Raw genomic sequence first — 22,483 nt, forward strand, 5'->3', positions numbered from 1 at the left:
AGAGAGTGATTGAGAGATGATTGTTATATTGAGAGACGGGGGAGAGAGAGAGGAAGAGGGAGGGATAAGCCTTGTACTGGGACTCAGGAGAATATTTGGTATCAATAAGGCAATATCTGATTGTATATGTGCATGCATTTTCTTGTTACTGAAGTGTGTTTTTTCTTAGTTTAACCATACACAGTGTTTGAGTGCTGCTGTGGTTTCCTCACAGGAGAGAGGTATTAGTGTATGATGTATTGATTACATGGACTTTTCTCACCATGTACTTGCCTCTGTATTACTATGTGAACTTGCACATAAACCTGTGTGCGCTGTATTTTACCAAAAATATTGGGATTAATGTCTAACATCAATATATGCAAATAAAGAAGGTTTTATTTGTTGCATATACATTGCAGTACTGTGAAATCCTCACATATTCCAGCTTGTTGGTAGCTGAAGTGCCATGACACCCCACTGCTGGAGCAGAGAAGGATAAGGACTACCAGAGAAGGATAAGGCAACTGTGGCAGGTTTAAACACCTGAACCACTGACCAGTAAAGCAGAGCCTAAACCTTTCATAGAATGGATTTCATACAGATGCTCCTATGAAAGCAACTTCCAGCAGATGGACACACAATGTCCTGTGGAAGATTGCATTCTGTGCATATTCTGCCCATTCAAGGCCGGTAGATAGTGTCCTTGCTTCTGGCCATTAGACTGGGGCTGATAGCCTGATGTCAAGCTTATGTTGATATTTAGATTGTTGCAGAAGGCTCTCTAATCCCTTGATGTGAACTGTACGGTGCATGCTTGTATGAATTCCTTGATGTCCACCAGAAAGCTTTCTTTATGAGTCTGTTGGTCCTGATTTATGCCAGTGTGTACAGAGCTGGGGGCAATGGGTACCCATTAAATTGTCTTTTCCTTTAGGTTAGCTGGTACATAGCTACAAGAAGGTGGGCACTTTGGGTGTGGGGGCTCTCTCCCCTGGGCCTGTTGGATTTCCTCCAGGAGATCCCACTGAATTGGGGCCATGATTACAGACCTTGGCAGAATTGGTTCCGGTTTCTGATTATTGTTGATGGGGTCGTAGCGGCATGACAGGGTGTCAGCTTTACTGTTTTTAGTTCCGGGTCGATCTAGTGAAGAACGATGCCCACCTGGCCTGACGGGGGTTGAGGCGTTTAGCGTTCTTTATGTATTCTAGATTGCGATGGTCAGTAATTACAAAGAATGTTCGGTAGAGTGGATAAATTCTTGGGGGGTGTAGTATTGGGGAGGAGCTCGATGGTATAGTCCTATGATTGGTGTGGTGGCAGCTCAGTGGCTTTCTCATGGACCATTTTTGGTACGTACTAACCACTGTATACCAAGAACACCATGGCTCTTGACTGTCGTAACTCTGCAAATTAGTTATAAATGTTTCCTAAAACGTTGTGTTTGGCAGTTTATCGACCATCACATTAGCTATTTCTGTTGCCAGGATCATAGCTTATAAGGTGTGTAAACCCGAAGTGGCTGAAGTAGTGCACTCAATACTCAGGAGGCGGTTCCCTCTGGCGGTGCAGAAGGTGCTGTTACACTTATCCATGTATTTTGCTAATGAATGTGTATTATCAAATGCAACTCTACTAAAGCCCATAATAACTAACATCGTTAAAGATCTGTGGTGTATGATGTCAAATTTACTCCTGGAAGAGTAAGACTGAAGTTTGCTGACATTTGTGTAAGAATGATATACACAGTGATATCAGATAAAAGGCACGAAACACATGTTTCAAAAACAATCCCAGAAAAAAGATTAAGTTCTGTTCATAAATTTTATATGGCTTTGGTCATGTAATCTTGCAATATGAAAATTTGTATATATATATATATATATATATATATATATATATATATATATATATATATATATATATATATATATATATATATATATACAATGTTTGTCCTATGTTTTGTGTAAGTAGTTTTCAAAAGACAGCTTTGACTGTGTTCAATCACTAAATCCAGTCTCAGTATATCACACTGTGTGTGCTAAATTCATTTAATTAGTATTTTGGACTTTTAGGTAGAAACACTCCAGATTGCATATTCATTATGATCTGCTATTTTTACTCGTTTTAATGATGCAATCCTCTGCAGAGCCTGTTAGTGATTCTGTCTGCATCTTATCAACTGTGTCCATATTTTTATGCTTGCAGTGTTCTGCTTCATGTGAGCATTTATATAGACAAAAATGTTAGAAATATGTACAATATTAACAGTGGGAAAACATCATAACATTTCAAAACCTTCATCATATGATAATTTGTTTATTCAGTCTTCGTCCTTTTAGTTTCAGTGAACCAGCAAACCACTGTAGCCTCAGAGGCTTTTTCCTGACTGATTATTCAACACGCATGTGGAGTGATTACTTGAGTTACTGTAGGCTTCCTGGTCATTCTCCTCGGACTTCTTTCAGGGACTCGGACTGCCTCTCAATGGCCATTTTTGTTTTTTGCACCATTCTGCGACCTCTAGAGGTTGTGTGCTGTGTGTGAAAATCCTAGGAGATCAGCAGTTTGTGAAATCCTCAAAACAGCTCAAAACATACCAGAGGCACTGAAATTGCATTCTTCCCCATTCCGGGGTTTGATGGGAGCATCAGCTAAAGGTCTTGACCTGTATCTGCATAATTTTATTCATTGTGTTGCCGCCACGTGATGCATGCCAATGTATAACTCCATCATACACTGCTTTTTGCAGTTTAGGTCTGGAGATTAAGATTTCAAAGATTTTTAATATTGTCTCATTTTTTGATGATCATTTTCTTTCAGAATACACTGATCATCCATAACATTAAAACCATTGAGAGGTGAAGTGAAAAACATTTATTATCTTGATACATTTGCACCTGTCAGGGGTGGGATTTATACAGTAGGCAGCATGTGAGCTGTCAGGTCCCAAAATTGATGCGCTGAAAGTAGGAAAAGTGGCCAAGTGTATAATTTGAGTGAATTTTGCAATCGTGGTTAGATAACGGGTCAGATATTTTTAAAACAGCTGATCTTGTGGGGTGTTCCTGGTATACACTGGTTAGTACCTACCAAAAATGGTCCAAGGAAAGACAACCGCAAAACCAGTAACAGGGTCAAGGAACACAAGACTCATTTATGTCTGTTGAGAGTGAAAGCTAGGCCATCTTATCTGATGCCACAGAAAAGAATCTGTAGCACAGAATACTGAAAATTAGATTGCTAGCAATGATAGAAATGTGGCAGAACACATGGCATTGCATCTTGCAGTGTGTGGGGCTGTGTAGCTGCTCCTGTCCCCCACAGAAAGTGCCTCCCATGGGAATGTGAGCATCACAACTGGACCATGCAGTGATGGAAGAAGGTGTCCTGGTCTGAATCACGTTCTCTTTTTCATGAAAGAAAGACAAGAAACAGATGGCACCAGGATGTACAATATAGGAAAGAGTCAAGCCAGCAGTGGCTCTGGGATAGGAAGGCTTATGATCTGGGAAATCTGGGGTCCAGAAATCTTTCATGTGGAGGTTACTTTGACTTGTACCATCTATTCAATTCAATTCAAGTTTATTTGTATAGCGCTTTTTACAATAGACATTGTCTATTGTAAAAAGCACTACCTTAACATTGTTGCAGTGCGAGTACACCAATTCATGACCACAGTATTCCCTAGTGGCAGTGGCCTCTTTCAGCTGGATAATACATTGTGCTGGACAAACAAGTCTGATACATAGAGACCCCACCTCACATCTTATAGAACTTACAGGATATGATGCTAACGTCTACAAGCACATTTTTAGAGTTTTTTGGACTCCATGCCTCGATAATTCGAAGCTGTTTGGGTGGCACATTATGCTTGCTCAAGGATTGTAAAGGGGGGAACAGTCTGAGGTGCTTGGAAACTTAAAAGCACTTGACTCTTGATTTTTGCCAATAAATCAGTGCAAAAGCCCTTCCTCAGAATATCATTTGCTATTTTAAATTTCATCATTTTATATTTTTTTTACTACAGCAGTCAAACCCTCCATATTCCATAGATTTAATAACCGCATGTTTCAAAGCTTGCATTAAAATTGCATCATCCTGTGTAATGTAGTCACAGATCCTGAAACATGGCCCTTACATAATGCTTCAGACACTCCTTCAAAAATCTCTTCAAAAACTTATTTAAGTCTGTTGCTTCCCCAGTAGCCAAGTTCTTCTTCTTGTTCTTTTTTTTAATATAATAGATTGCTTTTGTTTTGTAGGCAGGAAAGCTCGCCATGGACAGAGGTTGGGCAATTAACGTGGGTGAGTTCTTTTCATAATCTTTTATTTTATTTAGCCTACAATGTTCTCTTGTTATCAGACTGTTTAGACATTGTTTAATGGTAATGTTAGTAAGCTCTTACAGTTCATTTGAAGGTGATTTGTGTAATTACCTTGGGCTGTTATTACAAATGATTATTTAACAAAAGCACCACTGTGACATAAATATGACGCTTAAGATAAAATGGTTGCTTAAGATGTACTAAATTCTGTGTTCAAACCGTGTACAGAAATCTTACACCTTGATATTACCAGTGTTAAAGGGTTACACAAGTTAATAGTTCAAGTAGAGTAGTTTCCTGGTGGATAAATAGGCTCAGCAAACAAAGAAAGAAAATATACTCTAGTTTCTATTTTTTTTTTTCCTTTTCCAGAATAGACAGAATTCATGTTTCCTTAAAACACTATATTAGGTTACTATAGGGAACAAGACTTAATAAGATGCAATTACACATTGTCCGATATGTGCCTGAGGTCAATAAAATAAACAGAAACTTTTCAGTTCCTAAATGAAGAGACTGGAATAGTTTTTTGCTTGTGATTGGAGAATCACATTCCCCTTCACAAGGTTTATCCACTGCGCTGAGTTAACATAGACATTGGAGACATGCTTGAACTAAAAAGTTCAGTTGCTAAAGATATAGCTACCACATGGTGATGAAGTACGCTGAATATTTGCTTGTAGACGGTTTGACTTCGGTAGAGCTAATACAGCTAGATTGAAGTATCTAATAGAAGTATCTGTGCGATGGCATATGACATTGTGGTTCAAGATGTACAATAAAGGCATTTAAATCTTATTTAAATAAATGTCTTCTGTGACTGACACGGCTGGTTATAATGGTGATGAATTCCATTGTCTTTGCAGTTATAGTTTTAGCTGTTAAACTGTTAGTGTTTGTTTTTTTTAGCACGGCTGTAACTGATGGCTGAATGAGAGTCCCACCACTAGTTGGTTGATTTGCGTTGCGTCTCACAGAGGCTCGTTCTTAAGTGCCGATGTGGCCAATTATGATATTTCTATTGAACATGCACGGCAAATGGCAGATTTGTGTGTATTAGTGTGATGACATGACTGTGGCACTAAAATTTTATTTCATCATGTACTGTACGTCCTTACGTGTTACATAATCAACTTGTGGTCAGTTCATAACAGCGGCCAAATTTAATGATTTGCGATCAAGTCATTTGAGATTATTGGCCGATACCAATCTGTGGCCGATCAATCAGAGCATCCCTAGCTCTATTTTATGTATCAGTCATGTAGTGTATTGTACTGTCTGTTTGCACAAGGTTATACAAATACACTTTCTGTGAATTAGGTTAATTTTACTATTAGCCCTTAGTTCTGTGTTCTGTATCTTTATGAATGAGAAATGTTGCTTCATTTCACCGTGTACTGCATCAGCTAAAATAAAAGCTTTTGAAAATGTTTTGATAGTAATGACTTCATAGTGTCATAAAGCTAATCAGGGGCATGTTGTCAGGTACTTGGCAAAACAATTAATCACTGGCCTTGTATTTTTCCTACCATTTTACACTAGTAAATCTCAACCAGTATAGCTAAACTGGGAAATAAAAAGACAGCTGTGTTAAGTTTGTACAAAAATATATATATACAATATATCCTGTTTTTTGTGTTTGGTCACACAGACAGTCTAGATAATAAAATAGCATGTGATGCATAAACAAATGTTTACCTTATGTTTACATTTAGTATAAGTATTTATTTAAATTTGTGTACAAAGCTTTGAATATAATGTTAAGACATAAATCTAAATCCAGTACACTGTGAATACTACAGCTGAGATTTTCCTGATCTATTTGGGTAGTGGATTGTTCCCAACACAGCAGTAAGTTGGAGCTGTTAGTGTGTGTTGTGTTGGTTCAGCAGCTGCAGCAGCTTATTTGAAACTACTAACCATGTTGAGAATACAGCCCTCAAAATACCTTGCCAATACTGGGATAGAAACTGCTCTAATGCACAAGCGAAACATGATTGAGTTGAATTGGATGTTTTTGAACAGAGAAATCACCAAACTGTGCTGAATTACAGCTTTGGGACTGGAGTTGAACCTCTGTCTTCAGATAAACACGTAAAAAGCCATTGAGCATGTATTACCCAGGTGATGGGATTTGTTGTTGTATTGGAAAGCAGGATTTTTTTTTCCTTATAGCACCCCAGTACCTCTATCCACTCAGTAGTCTTTTTTTTTAAATGGGATCTCCTGAGGAGCTGTGCACGCCTGATAGCACTCGATCTGCCTTTCTGTCTTTCTGTCTCAGGAGGAGGCTTTCACCACTGTTCCAGCGACAAGGGAGGGGGTTTCTGTGCATATGCCGACATCACACTTACTATTAAGGTACAATACAAGCATTTCAAAACAACAAATAATGTTTGACTTGAGATTTATCATGTTAATGATCATCCTTTTGGAATCATACAGTAGGTTGCAGATGGAGCAGGTAATATAGATTAACCTCTGTTAGAAGCCATTTATCTCTTCTGTTCAGTGTTAAACATAGGATTTAAAGTAAAGCAAAAGCTTATAAAACATGCATTTAAATTTTGGGGCAATATAACTGTTATGTTTATTTTAAATAGTCAATGGAAATAAACCAGTGCTTCCGGAAAGTATTCAAAGCGCTTCACTTTTTCCACTTTCCATTCTCATGCACATGTACTTGGGATTTTTTTATTTTTTTGTAATACATTTGCAAAGATTTCAAACAAACTTCTTTCATGTTGTCATCATGGGGTATTGTTTGTAAAATTTTGAGAAAAAAATTAACTTAATCCATTTTGGAATAAGGCTATAACATAACAAAATGTGGAAAAAGTGAAGTGCTGTGAATACTTTCCGTATACTTTTTCTTCATCCATGGGCGTTAGATGTCTCTATGTCTTCATCATTGAGCAATCTATATATTAACTTATAGAATTGAAGTCATATTTATATTTGACATATTATACCTTGGTATGCACTTCACACATTAGTTACTATGGCAAGACTTGTGGGAGGATTTATAAATAATCAAAAGGTTTATTGCTAACAATTCCAATTACTGCTAATCTGGTAGCTAACCCGAGCTAAGCAGGCAGGATTTCGGTGAGGATTTAAACTTGTATTAATAGAAATAATCAGCACCAATGTTAAAGGGTTTGTCTCAGCAGCATGCAGACCTTTCTCATGCAAAGATTATTATGGAAATGTCTTGAATCCAGAGGCTCAAATGATCCCATTCAATACAAATTCAATACTTTTTTTATTTTATTATGGTTTACAAACCATTATACATTTGTTTTATCAAATAGATACATTTCTCAGACATAAGACTTTTTTCATTACTGTGTTGACTTCCTCTCCCACATACACACTGTTTGCATGCCACAATACACACTACACACTGCCTTTTCTTGTGAAGCTGTAAAATCCTGATGGTTGTGTGTTTTCTCTATACAGTTTCTGTTTGAGCGAGTGGAGGGAGTCTCCAGAGCCACCATCATTGATCTGGATGCTCATCAGGTGAGCAGCAGTCATTTTCTGAGATGCTGCAAAGGATTGACACTATAGACAAGATGATGCCTCCTGTTTAACAGTGCAATCAATCAATTAGGACATAACCTAACCATTCATAATTTAACACCGTCATAATCCAACACACAATCATAATCTAACACCGTCATAATCCAACACTCTGTCCTAATCTAACACACTGTCATAATCTAACATATATTCTGTTATCTTTTTATAACCTATTTGATTTTTGTTATTATATGCAGAGATTTTAATCAAGTTTTCAGTGTGTCATTACAGTAAATTTAGAATAATTACTCTATAATAATGACATAATGGATGACGTATAAATGCTTACACCAGTTTTTCAGACCTTGAGTTATATAATTACTGACCACTTTAAAAGGAACAGTTGTACATTATATTTCAGGTTTAGACCGTAACCCAATTCTGGGGACTGTTTGTACACTTGTGTGTTTGCGTGTGTGTCTGTGGATACAGAGATAGTGATATTATCATATCTGACATAACTGCATGTATCACTGCTCAGTGTCAATTCTGGTGGATTGTTTCATAAGCACAATGTGAGTATATGTTTGTGCCTGCAATATGCTGCATCACACAAAATGTAGAATGAATATTACTGTGGATTATCATGCATACCATTCTTTCCTGATGAATAGATTTGCGTTTATCTCTAGGTAGTAATAAAGCTATTCATTCTTTGTTAATGCTTTGTTGTGCTTCGGAACATTTTGGACTTTTCAACATTTCTAGCATGGCAGATTTCCTTCATTTTAAAATGACTGCTTTGGGAATAATCCCTCACTAGCAGCCACCAGCTCTGCTGTTCATTTAGAGACTGGCATATCACAAGTCACCTGCAGCCACACAAGAGTGATGAAGACCTTGCCAGGCTCATGTGTGTCACCTGGGGATTTGTAGTTCATGAAAGAGAGAGGGGGGGGGGGGAGAGAGGGGGGAGATAGAGAGAGAGAGAGAATGACAATGATAAGTGTCATTCAATAGAGAAATTAAAATAGCAATTTTTAGGAAAAAATTGCTATTTTAAATTCTCTATTGAATGACACTTGTGCTTTGTAACTGTTCTTATGCACATTTAATGCTGTGAAATATTTGCTAAATAAACTCTTATCATTTACATTGCCTTTAATATTTACAGCTATAAACTGTGTTTTCTTCATTAGCCAGTCTTTTAAAGTCGTTAATTAATTAACTGAGTGAGAAAAATGCACTCATAGATTTACTCTTATGTATTTTAGTTACAATCTCAGCAGCTCATTTCTGTGCATTTTTAAAAAAAAATTGTTATTCCAGTGGAGAAACAAACATCAGAACACTGTGGCAGTAATAAGCTTTCCAGGGACAGGTATTAAAAAAAGTAAACCAATTAAACCAATTAGTGGCAAGTAAATTTGATATGCTTGCTGAAATTTTGACAACTGACTCTCCTGTTCAACAAGCAAAAACAGCAATATGTGTTTGATAATTTGCCCGGTCATTTAGAAAGAAGCTTCTTATTACACTTAGTAACCACATTCATTGATAAAAACTAAAAGAGAATTTATATAGAAAGACAAGAGGGAGGCTAAAAGATTGCGCTACAGACTACAATTTTATCCCTATTAACTGGGCCTGCCTGGATATTTACCTGTAGCTTAGTCAGTAGCCAGTTGCTTATATTACAGATGATGAACCTGTAAATATTCTGTCTTATGGATCATTATGGAATAAAACACAATAAGAAATTATGTTTTTGAAAAATAAGTGAATTTATGGTTCTGATGTAATTCAAAGTTACAATGACAAAAGAATGACGTATCATATTAGCTGTTTAACTCCTAGCTGTATACACCACAATATAGCAGCTATTCTTGATTCCACATTTGTACGTATCACACAATACATTCAACAATCTGCATAATAAACTGCACTATTCTTCATATAGTAATAGTTATATTCTTTATATAACACCCTCCTCTGAAAATGAAACTTTATTGTAAATACAGACAAAACCCCTAAATACATTGTCTTGTATGAGGTAATGCACTAGCATAGTAACCAGCATTAATACCACTGCATCTGCACAGACATCATGTAGTCTCTCTCGCTCTCTCTCTGTCTCTCTCTCTCTCTCACTGTGTTGCATTGCTTGGCTGATACTGATCATTGTGGTCGGAAAGTTCGTAGCTATAGATATTAGACTCTGGTGACACCCTCTACCCTCTTGAGATGAACAATAGCAGGGAAGTTATGGCTAAGGTGCAAAGAAAATGATTTCTACCCTTGTGTTCATGTTTTATTATATGTTGTTAACAGGCTGATGGGATTACACAAACACTGTGTCTATTATAGTTTAATTATATTTCTAAAATGTTGAATATTTTAATGAACTGAAAATTGAAGTCAGGCTGTTCTGAGTTTTATATATATTTATATATTATATTGTGCATCATAACCTCTAACATTTGCATATGTGGACAATTACATATATATAACCAGAAGTTGTTACATCTATAAACAGTTACTAGAATCTCTTTTTTGTTTTTTGTTAATAAGACAAAAAATCAGCCTGTCATGTTGCCAACTATAAAGAAACTCCTCTTTCCCGAATCGTTTAACATGGCAGGAAACTAACTGATTTTTCCCCGGCTCCTTCCATCAATGTTAACTAAACGTCTGTTTTTTTTTTTGTTGTTAAATATTTTTGTAAAGTGTTGGCCATGTAATTCCCTGACGAAGAGCTGCTGCAGTAACACATTAGATACCATGTGTTGTTATAGAGCAGGGTTTTAATTATAGCTGGGACTGCTGTCAAAGCTGCTCATTATCAGCACATCCTCATCAATCACTTTAGAGAATTCAGCTATAGAGTCATGCTATAGGTGATTATGGTTCACGCTTCTTTGACCAGTGCTGTTTATGGAACATTGACATGTTTATTGTAGAACACAGCAATCAGTAATCAGACCCAATGTCCTTAATGGCAGAGAAAATTATGATGCAGGTGCAGTCTTTATTTGTGATAATAGCATGTCTAAAATGGGTTATAATGTGCAATTATTCGCTACAGTAACTTATTTTGTGTGAATATGGATCATTTTTTTTCTATTATTTTTCTTAATCTTTGCCAAGCAGGCAATTGGAATCTTCGTTTCTATTTAACTGTGCCCTGCACTGTAATGACTCTGTTAATGAGGCAGGCCATTTAATGGATTTAGTATGGACGATGGGCCAAGCATTTTCTCGATGTTTTGGCTTCTGTCCACTGAAGTGCCAAAAGCAGTTTGAATCATAGCTTGATTATAATTATGGTCTTTTGCTTATCGATGAAGACAAGGTGGAAGTGAATCAATGCACATACAGAGTAAATAATTCATGACAGGCCACATGGGAAACAAGAGTCTAAATTTGCTTGTGGGCTTATAAACAGGCATGAAAGTGCTGTCTCGGAGAATACAGAAAGGAGCATACCTGGCATTAAAATGCCAATTAACCAACCAGAATTATGACATGTTATTTCAGGAAATGATCTCTGCTGCAAACTACTTCGTATATATAAATTTGTTAGTTCTAATTGGATGCACAATGAAATAACAAATTGCTTCCAATACATATGAACAATGATCAGTTTTTAGAATTAGACCAGTGAGGATAAAACTTCCACCAGTGAGCCTGTGGTGGTACATGGGTTCCTATGGAAACTGTCATCTTTGGAAGATGCAATATGTCAGGCTTGTGTTTAAAGCCATCTAGCTTGGAGTGTAAAGTGGTGTAATCCATAAACGTTATCCACATCAAAAACATGTTGAAACCCATGAACAGCCAATAAAATCATGATTAGCCTGAAGACTGGTAGAATTTTCAGCACTGAACCAGGATAGACCTTTGGCGTTTGTCTGTTTTTTATGGGTTCATATACCAATCCAAGAGAGACTGACAGAGTCCTGTATAAGTACAAGGAACTAGGATTCTGTAAAATGATGACTGCTTTACTTCTAAATGCCACTAGATCCCTTTTTATTTCTGCCATTTACTATTTTGAGAATGGGTTACAGTGCACAGATCAACTCAGTCCTTTCACATTACTATTTTATAGTTATTTTGACAGCGTCTGTCATCACACTGTCATTACACGAGTCCTTTGATGACTGCGGCTTTGCCTGGGGGCAGTTCAGGACTTGAAAAATAGCCAAGAACAATAAAACTCACCACAGGTCCATCTGACAGGTTCATCATGTGCTATAAATAGTGGCCTGTAGGCAATTCATTACTTTCTAGGCAATAGCAGAAAACCTCCCCCTCTTTCTGTAATGGTTCACCTCTAATTGATCAGGACAGCACTGGGATTAAAAGGTCATGTCCTTTAGCCAAGTTGTATGCAGGAAAATTAACATTTCCCTGTTTCAAAGGTTTCCAATTGTTAAATCTTCCATGCAGTAATTAGAGAACGTGGCAGAATCTAAGATCTCTGTGTTCTTGTATCCATTTTCATCAGCATATAAAACACAAAAGCAGATCGGCTGCTCTATGTTCTGCTGAGGGCCGTAACTAGGCTGCCTTTATTTTCCTATTCAAATATTAATTTTTGATAGTCTTCACATTTCAGTTGGTTTGAATAGTTCCCTGCTACCCCGTGGATGCAGGTGATTAGAGAAGCTTTATGGATATATCTTCCTTCTGTTGGAAGCTGAATAGAATTTTACTGCTTCATTGCATGGATTGAGCTTTAAAAAGTTTTCAGTCCCTAATGTGTGTTTTTGTTCTCATAATTAACCAGCAGTCACTTTCAAGAGAGACATTGTTGTGAAACCAATATAGATATATTGTAAGACCTAAATGAAAAGGTAACCGTAATCACTTGAACAATGGTTGTGATGGGAAGAGTAGGGACACTGAAGACAGGCACACTTGAGTAACATGTCTGTGATCGGACAGTGAATGATTATCATGTGTCTAATCCCATTAGCTGCAAAAAAAAAAAAAAAATGTTTTATGTGTTGTGTACAAACAGGTACTGTCAGTATAATAAATTAGAAAATTCATTTCCCACTGAGAATAAATAAATAAAAACAATTTCCCTGTAGGGGGAATTTCTCTAAACACCTGAAGTTGTGCTCTAAATTGTGCACACAGTTCTGTGCTAATGAATGAGCTTTTCCTCCAGTATTGGCAGTTTATACAGTACATCAAAGAGCACAAAGTAATTAAAATCTGTCCTAGTGGCACAAAGCTCCCATGGTAAAGTGGCCTGCTATGTCTGCTCATTCATCATAGCCCCAGATTATACAGGCTTCATTAGGATGGCTGGTATCACACTCTAGGCTTATTTCTAAGCAATAAGGGAAGGGATTTCATTTCATGTTAGTTGTATATTATGTAATATTCTGTACTGTTGCTTAAGGCAGTCTCCAATCCAGTTTACACTGGTGTTTGATGTCAATCCTGATCCATAAAAGTTCTACACAGTGTGTAAATGCTACAAAAATGGTCTAGTGGAAATCAGATTGCACATGGTGTCATTATTAAAAACTTTGCAGTTGAGTTAGAAGATTTCACATAATAAGACTCAGTCAAGAGGAAGGTGCTTTCTATAGTTCTCTATGACAACATTAGAACACAACATGCTAATGGAAGAAGTTACAGAGCCATAGCAAACACTTTTATAATCCCTTTTAATACACTTTCTTTCGATAGCATGCAAGTGGAACTGTGAACTAATCATCCTAGGACAGATGTGCTACACAAGATTTCACAACACAACAAGAATACTAACAATAAGGAAGTGAAGAGAGCAGAGTTCAGTAATTTGTGCAGAACCACCTGAAAGCAGAAGGAATAATAGTTGTACATAGAACAGTAAGCAATCATTTGCACTGCATGCACTACACCCCATTCAGAACATCTCTGATAAAATACAAGCACAGAGATTGAATCACTTAAACAAATCAGAACTTATTTCAATATACTCTGGTCTGACAAAATAAAATTAGAGCTCTTTGGCAGGGTCTCAGCTCATCTTGGATCAAGAAGGAAGGAGCTTCCACAAGAACGTACTACTGTGAAGTACTGTACAGAGGCGAGAGCATCATGATATGGGCTGCTACTCTGCCACAGGTCCTGGGGCATTATACGCCAATGAAGGAAACCTTAATGGAGAGATGTACTGAAACATAATACAGAAACATTTTACTTCATTTTTTATCATCTCATCCCAGAAACTAGCTAAAACAAGAAGGACTTGCATGGCCTAACCAACATCCTGACTTTAATCTCATTGGAAATTTATGTAGGATTTTTAAATTGCAAGCCCATCAACACTCCCATGTTAGCCTTGGGAAATTCAAGACAATCTTTGCATCTTACCATAGACATCTCAAATCTGCAGTCACCAAGGCTTTATCCTTGTGAAATAGAGTTTGGATCCACAAGGACTGTTCCCAAAGCTGACTATCAGATTAAACTTTCTTAGCTGGATGGTGGTCAAAGAGGTGATAATCACCTCTCAGAGTGTCATACATAATACAAGCTGCTACAAGAACATCCAGCAATACTCTCAACCAGTGAAGCATGGTGGCAGCCTCATGCTATGGGGTAGAAAAGCATACATGCTTCCAAAGACAGAAAGATCCTTACAAAAAACCTGATCTACAGTAATGTGCACAAAACATGAAACTGTTGCAAAATTTTAACTTTCAGCACAATAAATTAATTAGCTGACTACAGTAGGTGTAAAAAAAAGAATGAGACTTTCTTAAAAATACCTTAAACTGTAATTGCTGCTGCCAAAAATGTTTCTACAAAGCACAGAAATGTACAAACATTTCTAAAAACCTGTTTTTTCTTTAAATTATAATAAAAATGTTGCAAAAATGGAAGGGGTGCAAGTAGTTTTTTCAATTATTAAAATCTCAGTGTTTGATAAATTAAACTCTATTGATTTTACTTTCTAAGATATCATCTTTGCATTGGGAACTTTCTAAGATACTGTATCATTTTTGCATTTGCAAATGATACTCTTGTATCTATTTGGCTCTCTGCTTTTGTTTTCCAGGGAAATGGCCATGAGAGGGATTTCTTGGATGACAGACGGGTTTACATAATGGATGTCTACAATCGGCACATCTACCCTGGGGACGGATATGCAAAGAGTAAGTGTTCAAAGCTCCGATCCTGAAATCACATCACACAACAGGATTATCTGAGGACGGCTGTAATATGGTGATATTAAAATCTGTAATCCTGAATTAAGGTACTTTGAGCAATTTTACAACGTTATCAGCAATTGTGCATACAATTATTCAAAGAAAGAAACCCAGAGCTTCCCTTCGATTATGAAACAGCGCATTCACTCTCCTAAAGGGGGAAGTGTTGTGCAGAAGGCTTATATTGTAATGCCATGTTACTTTCCATGTTTTAATGTCTAGTAATTCTGTTCTTATTCTACAAAAATCAGCCATAACATTAAATCCACCTGTATATCGTGCAGGCCAAAAAATACAGTCCACAAGACCTCTGAAGGTGTGCTGGGGTATCTGGAATGAATATGTTAGCAGCAGATCCTTTACGTCCTGTAAGCCACTATGCAGAAATGTCACACATGTTTGTCCAGTACATCCCACAGATGCTTGGATCAGGATCATGGAAATGTGGAGACCAAACCAACACCTTAAATTATTTGTCATGCTCCTTAAAGCATTCATGAGCAATTTTTACAGTGTGGCAGGACACATTGCCCTGCTGTAAAATGCCACTGCCACTGCTATCAGGGAGTTCTTTAGCCATTATGGGGTGTACTTGGTCTGCAACAGTATTTAGGTACGTGGTACATCATACATTCCTCCACATGCCAGGGCCCAAGGTTTCACAGAACATTGCCCTGAGCATCACACTGCTTTAGTCGGCTTGCCTTTTACCATAGTGCCTCCCGTCTGCATTTTTACTGGTAAAGAAAATAATAGTAATAATATTATTAATGAAGAAGTAGACCATAAAGAAGATGTAGAAGAAAAAGAAGGAAAAAAACAGTATGAATAATGCAATAAATAAGCAAAATACTCAGCTCTGGATTACCCTGTACCTCAGGACTACCCCACTGTCATAAAGGACTATTATATATTATACTATACACTTTTTACTATACAATTAAATATTAAAAAAGCCATCATTAAAAGACATCAACAGTTCAACATGTAGCATTTTAACAATGGACATTGTCACAAAGCAGCTGTATAGAAATATAAATGAAAAAAATAAAAAATCTAATTTATATGTATCCCTAAAGAGCAATCCAGAATGAACGGTAACAAAGAAAAACCCTTGAGAAGAACTAGACTCAAAAGGGAACCTGTCCTCTTCCGTAGAGTAGCTCTGTGCTAGAGCTGAGTATTAGCGTATACATCATTCCATATTTTCCTGACAAACTCAGCCTGCTAATTTCAGTGAATATGTGCCTTCTTCTTTCAACATTTCTCTAAACAAAAGCTCTATTATATAAATAAATGAATGAATTTGTCTGTCAATCCTACATATTCATTAGGAAGTGCAGCCTGGGTTTCCAAGATAAGGTGTGTTTTAGCTTAGTTTCTCTTTGTTTTTCCTGAGACATTTTCCTTCCATGACATTACGATGTGTTTAAATAGAAAGTGCCTTGCTTTTTGAAAACTTTTTCACCCATGTCTTCATCTGCACTAAAAGGCCACAGAGGTTAATTATGTCTTTAAAGTGTTTCAAAGCAGTTTGTCTCCATGTCATTATACAGTACTTAATTTTGCATGTCTCTGTAATCCAGGCCATCATGCAAATTTTATTTTAATCATTGGACTTGTAGGCAGAAAGTAAAAGAGAGAAAAATAAGATGCAGTCTTGACAGCGGAGCAAAGCAGGAAATCAATAGGACGTCGGTAATGTTGAGGATGTTGAGTTAGAGGTCAAACAAAGTTTTTTTTTTCAGAAATGTACCATTATTTAGGTTAGTACTGTAATTTGTACTGTATAGGTGGCATAGTGACGTAGCGTTGTTGCCTCACCATTGACTGCATCCACTACAATTGTTTCTGAAGAAGAAAGAATAAATGAATTAATGAAACTGAGATGAAAGACTAATGTGTGTGTGTGTGTGTGTGTGTGTGTGTGTGTGTGTGTGTGTGTGTGTGTGTGTGTGTGTGTGTGTGCGTGCGTGCGTGTGCGTGCGTGATTGTGTGTGTGTGCGTGCGTGTAGGAGCCATTAAAAGAAAAGTGGAGCTGGACTGGGGAACAGAAGACACTGAGTATCTCCAGATGGTGGAGCTCCACTGTGAGGGCACACTGAATGAGATCAGACCTGACATAATTGTGTACAATGCAGGTACTGATATTCTGGATGGTGATCCTCTTGGAGGCCTGGCCATTTCCCCTCAGGTACACAACCTAATGATATACACATCTGTATTTGGATTATTTGAGGAAAAGCAGTATACTAATAGTTTAGCTACAAATATGGCAAGGTCATTTTTATTAAGTATAGGGTTTATTTTTAAAGTATTTGGATGGATATAAAAATAAAGAAAATAATAAATTATATTTCTGCATAAGGAGTGCAGGAAAAGAAAAAACTTCTGTTCTAAGTAATAATTTTAATAAAAGGATTTTAATTAAAGGAGAGCCTGTTCTACACATCTCTTTTCCAGAAGTAGAACGTAAATTTTGTGTTTGTTTATTTGGTTGTTTGTTTATTTAGACATATGCACACAGATAATTTGATATTCAAAATCCTTATTTTATAAAGTTAGTTTGTATTGCAAATATACTGGCAAATCTAAAAGAAATGACTAATGTTCATATGAATTATTGCTGCCTCTACCACCACACTGTTGAACTTAATGTTCTGATTGGTCATTGATAAATATTCTCTAACAGCACAAATGTTGTTGGCCTTGATTCAAGTCTTTCCAAGATCTCTGTAGTAACAGCTGTTTCACAGTGGCACGTATTGAAGGTGATGCATTTAAGTGGAATAAAAAATCCTGTAATGATATTTAGAAGTTTTCTGTGTAGAGATAAAGCTGTAACTTATATAAGGTTTTTTTTTAAATGTTACTGCATAACATTATTATATAAATGATAATAGGTACTGAAATGTATCACAGATATTCCGCAACATCAAATCTAACTTTAAAAAGGGTAAAAAGTTTCATTCTTTAATAAATATAAACCGATAAGTAGCACATTGCTAAGGTAAATAGTAAAGAATGTGAGAGTGACAGTCACTGTGTTTACCGTGTACTTTCTCTGCTCTCAGGGCATCGTGAAGAGAGATGAGATCGTGTTTAGAGCAGCACGGACGAGAGGGATCCCCATTCTCATGGTGACGTCAGGCGGCTACCAGAAGAAGACAGCGCGTATCATTGCTGACTCAATCCTGAACCTGCACAGACAGCATCTGATTGGTGGAGAGGTGTTGGAAGAGGCGGGGCAGTCAGCGGTGCCAGTCATGTTGAGCAAGTCCGTGTTGGCTGGGGCAAATTTCAATACCGTCTGATTTTTACTTATTGGCCTAACAGCACTATGCTCATTTTTGTACACTAACAAGCATTTACTCATGATAAGGTGTAGGATGATTCAAGGAACTTTATTCTTCAGTTTTAGTGAGGGGAAAGTTTATATTTTTAGCTGCTCGAGCCTATACTACTTTAATCTGTGGTACTCTAAACTAAACCTTTAAGATGATATTTAAATTCTTTACATTGTTACTTTATGCAATGCTTGTTTGCACAATTTAAATTGTCTTAAGCTACAGCAATTCCAATACAGGAAGCAGTTTCTAAATTTATTGTATTAAACAAATTACTTCTAGAACAGTACCAAAAGTCATTTGATACAAGCACTCCTGATTATCATGAGTCTAACCTTAATCTGCTTTGCTCATATTTTCATTAATCTCATTACACAGTCTGTGAAATGTTCTAAATGTATAAAGCCATAAATAATAGCATTACCAGGTCTAGCACAATTCAGCAGCAATAGCTTGGAGAGTTCATCAGCAGGTTTATTGCCTTGGCTTTGTGGGACTGACCAACTGAATGTGCTCTTCATTCCACTCTTACTCAGTTTGACTTTTTCAGTAGACTCATTTCAAAGGTGTCTTTCATGAATCATAACTTCTTCGTGCCCCCAGCACAAGTTCTTTTTCTTCATCCTGACTCAGCACCTACATTTAGCTATACAGCACCAAGGGAATATAAATTATAAATATGTCCTCATAGCTGGTGCTCGGTGCCCCTCAAAAAAGTAGCTGCTCTCTACTTACCAGAACCATTTTCACAACCATGCGGATTTATTTTGTCAAAACAAGAATTAGCCAGTGCTTCCTTTTATGTAAATATAGATGCTTCATTTTGGTCAGTGGCTGTTGGAAAGCGAGGTTAGCATGTTAAAATATATTGAATATTATTAAAAGTGATCAGTTTTTAAGTTTCAAAATTTCTTGTTTTTATTTTATTTTGAGCAATCATTTCTGAAATATAAATGTTTAGAATTAATTAGAAATAGTAAACAAAATAAAAGAAGAAGCCTTGATTAGCTTATATGTGGTTTATTGTAATTCTATAAGAAATAGTAACTAAATTTGATGAAATTCAAGACTACACTAAGATGTCATTTTTTGCATTGTAGTTGCGTCTGCAGTCTGTTTGGTTTAGTGCTTGGCTGCTGAATTGCGATTGAGAAAAGCACTAATAACTGTAATGAGGGCTTTCCTCTATTCTCTGTTGAAAGGATGTGTATGAAAGTAAGAGGAAGATTAGAAAGATTGCAGAGGCTGATTTTATAGCTCCTTGAGGAATATTGAATTTAGGTGCATGCAAGTTTCAGTGCTTTAAATGTGACTTTTTAGCAGGTATTTGGGAATAAAAGTGTTGTTCCTGCTACTGAATACTGCACATTATGATCATTCTCTTTGCTTTTGTTTATTTTGATGAGGTTTGTAGCAAACCCTTATTGACATGAATTATACTTTAAACTGATCCCTGCACTTAAACCACTTGAACTCTCTGGGGAACTTAAACTGATGTTTTTTGAGGTCTGGTCAGGTGTGTGTAAGTATTTAAATACTGATGCTTACTGTACCGTATATCCACACACTACATGGTGCGGCATCTAACAAAAGTGCCATGATATTGTGCATTCTTATTGCATATGCATTCTTCATATTTTTTCTTTTTTGGTATCTGGCATTCAGATTTAAATCTCTTCTGTGTGAGAACTGGGCAAATAAATCCAATCTAATTACATGATTATGGTTGTGCTTCTGTTCGCTGTACAAGTGATTTATGTAGCTCTTTCTCTATTAGCGTGCTACAGTACCTCCAAAAGTGTCCCCTTTATTGTTTGAAAGCCTCTCCACTCCTGGAGAATGTGATTAATGATGAGAGCACTTAATTTCTAAGCGTGGTGAGAAAATGGGTGACACTATCATCATTTCTCCACACAAAGATTTTGTCTCCTTTGTGCTGATGACTGTTGGGGAGATTTGGGGGAACATTCTCTCATTTCATTTCCTCCCTCAGGTGTTCCACATGACACCATACATTAAACCATTGAACTGCTCAGAAGAAGAAAACAGCGTACAAAATGGTTCAAATAAGCATGCCTTTAGATGATTTCAGAGGTTATCTCAACAAAGGGATCATTGTGTCAGCTGAAAAACATCTGAGGTCATTTAAATCAACTGCTAGTCTGAAAGTTACGCAGTTGCTCAAGCGTCTGTTTGAACATGCTCCCTGCTGGCTCACTTTTATAGCCCTTATTAATGGTGTGCACTATTTTCCTCATCTGACCTTCATATGCACTCACACTACAGCCTCATCCAGTGGTGCTTTAACTGGCAGGGGGAAATTCCTGATTTGGAAATAAGCAAAATGGATTTTTGATAAAGAATGTTAGCTTTAAAGTACTTATTCATTTGTAATACACATTTACATAATGCAATACACAGAAAAGAAGAGAGATACACTATATACTGTACATGTACACTCACTGAACACTTTATTAGGAGCATCTCATTCATGCACATACAGTACTCAAACAGGTTGTCATCTGGACTGTTATCTGGACTGTTTGGTCAAACAACTGTTCAGTTTCAGTGAGCATGTGCTCTTTGTAGCTTCAAAAGTATCTCAAGTGGTCTCCTGCTGTTGTAGCACATCTGCTTCAACGTTCAATGTGTTGTGCATTTCAAGATGCTTTCGTAATAACAGGTAGAAAGAATGTATGAATTACCATGTGCCTTCCTGTCATCCCGACCCAATCTGACCATTCTCCTCTGATATCTCTTCTTAAAAAGGCCTTTTCGCCCACATGATTTTGGCACCATTCAGTGTAAACTCAAGTGACTGCGTTTTGTGAAAATCAACAGTTTGAAGTCACAGATGCAGATCACTTTTCCCCCTCATTCTGATTTATGATGTGAATATTAACTGCAGCACTTGACCTGTTTCTGAATATAGTTACACGTGGTGCTGCTTCCACATAGCTAGCTGATTGCCTGAGTAGATAATTGTATGAAAGTGCAGGTTTACGGCTATTTCTAATTTAGTGGTCAATAAATGTATATGTTTGTCCATTTTTTTTAAAACATCTACTTAAAATGGAGAGAGAACTGTGCCTACTTAAATTGAACACACATGATAGGCACAGGCTCCCCATGACCCGAGAAGTTCGGATAAAGAGGTAGAAAATGAATGAATGAAAGTTCTTAGTTTAAAGTCCCCTATGGTTAATCACTGACCTGCTGATTATTAGAGTCTTCTAAGCGTTCTCGGATTTTATAGAATTTAGAGTAATTTTCCTGTTTCATTATTATGAGTAAATCTGGCATACGATGTTGTCTTCCACAAACACATTGAGCAAGTGGGAACCTGCAACTATCCAGCTCCACTTGAGCCACTGGTGTATATACCATACTTGGAACAGTTCCCACATGGGAGCATACCTGTGTGAAGTCCCATGTACTCAGGGTTTGGGCATTCAGGATCATTTTCTGAGCAGCCCCACTGCTCCAAGGGGTCAAAAAAAAAGCACAGATGTCTGGGAGTGGCATATTTTACCATTCACCTGTAACAGCAAGCCAGTGGCGACAGTGGCAAATCAAATCTCCCTGTGATGACTTGAGGAAAAATCCTGAGTGGGAACCAGACTCAAAAAGAAGCTCATCCTCTTCTGGGTGATGCCAGATAGTTAGGTTTAACAAAGCACAAAGAGACACGGTCAAGGAAACATGCCCAGGAGAGTGCCACTTGTAGCCAGAGATCATTACCATTTTACATTCGTACACTTCAATGTCAGACAGTACTTTCTACAGTGTAGAAAGTATCTTCAGTGCAAGCATTGGGGTCTTTAAATCTATCCAAGTGAAATTATCCAAGAAGAATGGATCAGATATGGTCTGTTTTTAATAAAAGTAATCTTTAGGTTATCCAAGTGAGATCATCCACGGCAATTTTTTGAGTATTTGTGTGCGCTCATCCTCAATAGCTTGAGCGATTCTCAGGTAATGGAAGTTCCAAACTAGTAGGGCATCAGGAAGAGCCAGGAGCATCCAGAAGGCAAAATGAGTCTATTGCTGTGGATCACTTGCTGAATTCTGTGTAGAGCAG

At 37.1% G+C, this 22,483-nt stretch overlaps 1 protein-coding gene across 4 annotated transcripts in view; it reads left to right on the forward strand.

The window, feature by feature from the left end:
* The window catches only part of hdac11 (histone deacetylase 11), a 36,830-nt gene extending 16,708 nt beyond the window's left edge, over positions 1–20,122 (forward strand). For all 4 annotated transcript variants that reach the window (XM_027143958.2, XM_027143956.2, XM_047809952.1 and 1 more), the window contains 6 exons: positions 4,251–4,293; positions 6,598–6,674; positions 7,776–7,838; positions 14,905–15,001; positions 17,071–17,249; positions 18,130–20,122. In XM_027143958.2, the coding sequence (XP_026999759.1) occupies positions 4,251–4,293; positions 6,598–6,674; positions 7,776–7,838; positions 14,905–15,001; positions 17,071–17,249; positions 18,130–18,369 (699 nt within the window). In that variant the 3' untranslated portion in view covers positions 18,370–20,122. The remainder of the gene's footprint in view (positions 1–4,250; positions 4,294–6,597; positions 6,675–7,775; positions 7,839–14,904; positions 15,002–17,070; positions 17,250–18,129) is intronic.
* Positions 20,123–22,483: the final 2,361 nt, after the last annotated feature.

The sequence above is a fragment of the Tachysurus fulvidraco genome, chromosome 2, assembly GCF_022655615.1.
Source record: "Tachysurus fulvidraco isolate hzauxx_2018 chromosome 2, HZAU_PFXX_2.0, whole genome shotgun sequence".
In the NCBI taxonomy this organism is placed as follows: Eukaryota; Metazoa; Chordata; class Actinopteri; order Siluriformes; family Bagridae; genus Tachysurus; species Tachysurus fulvidraco.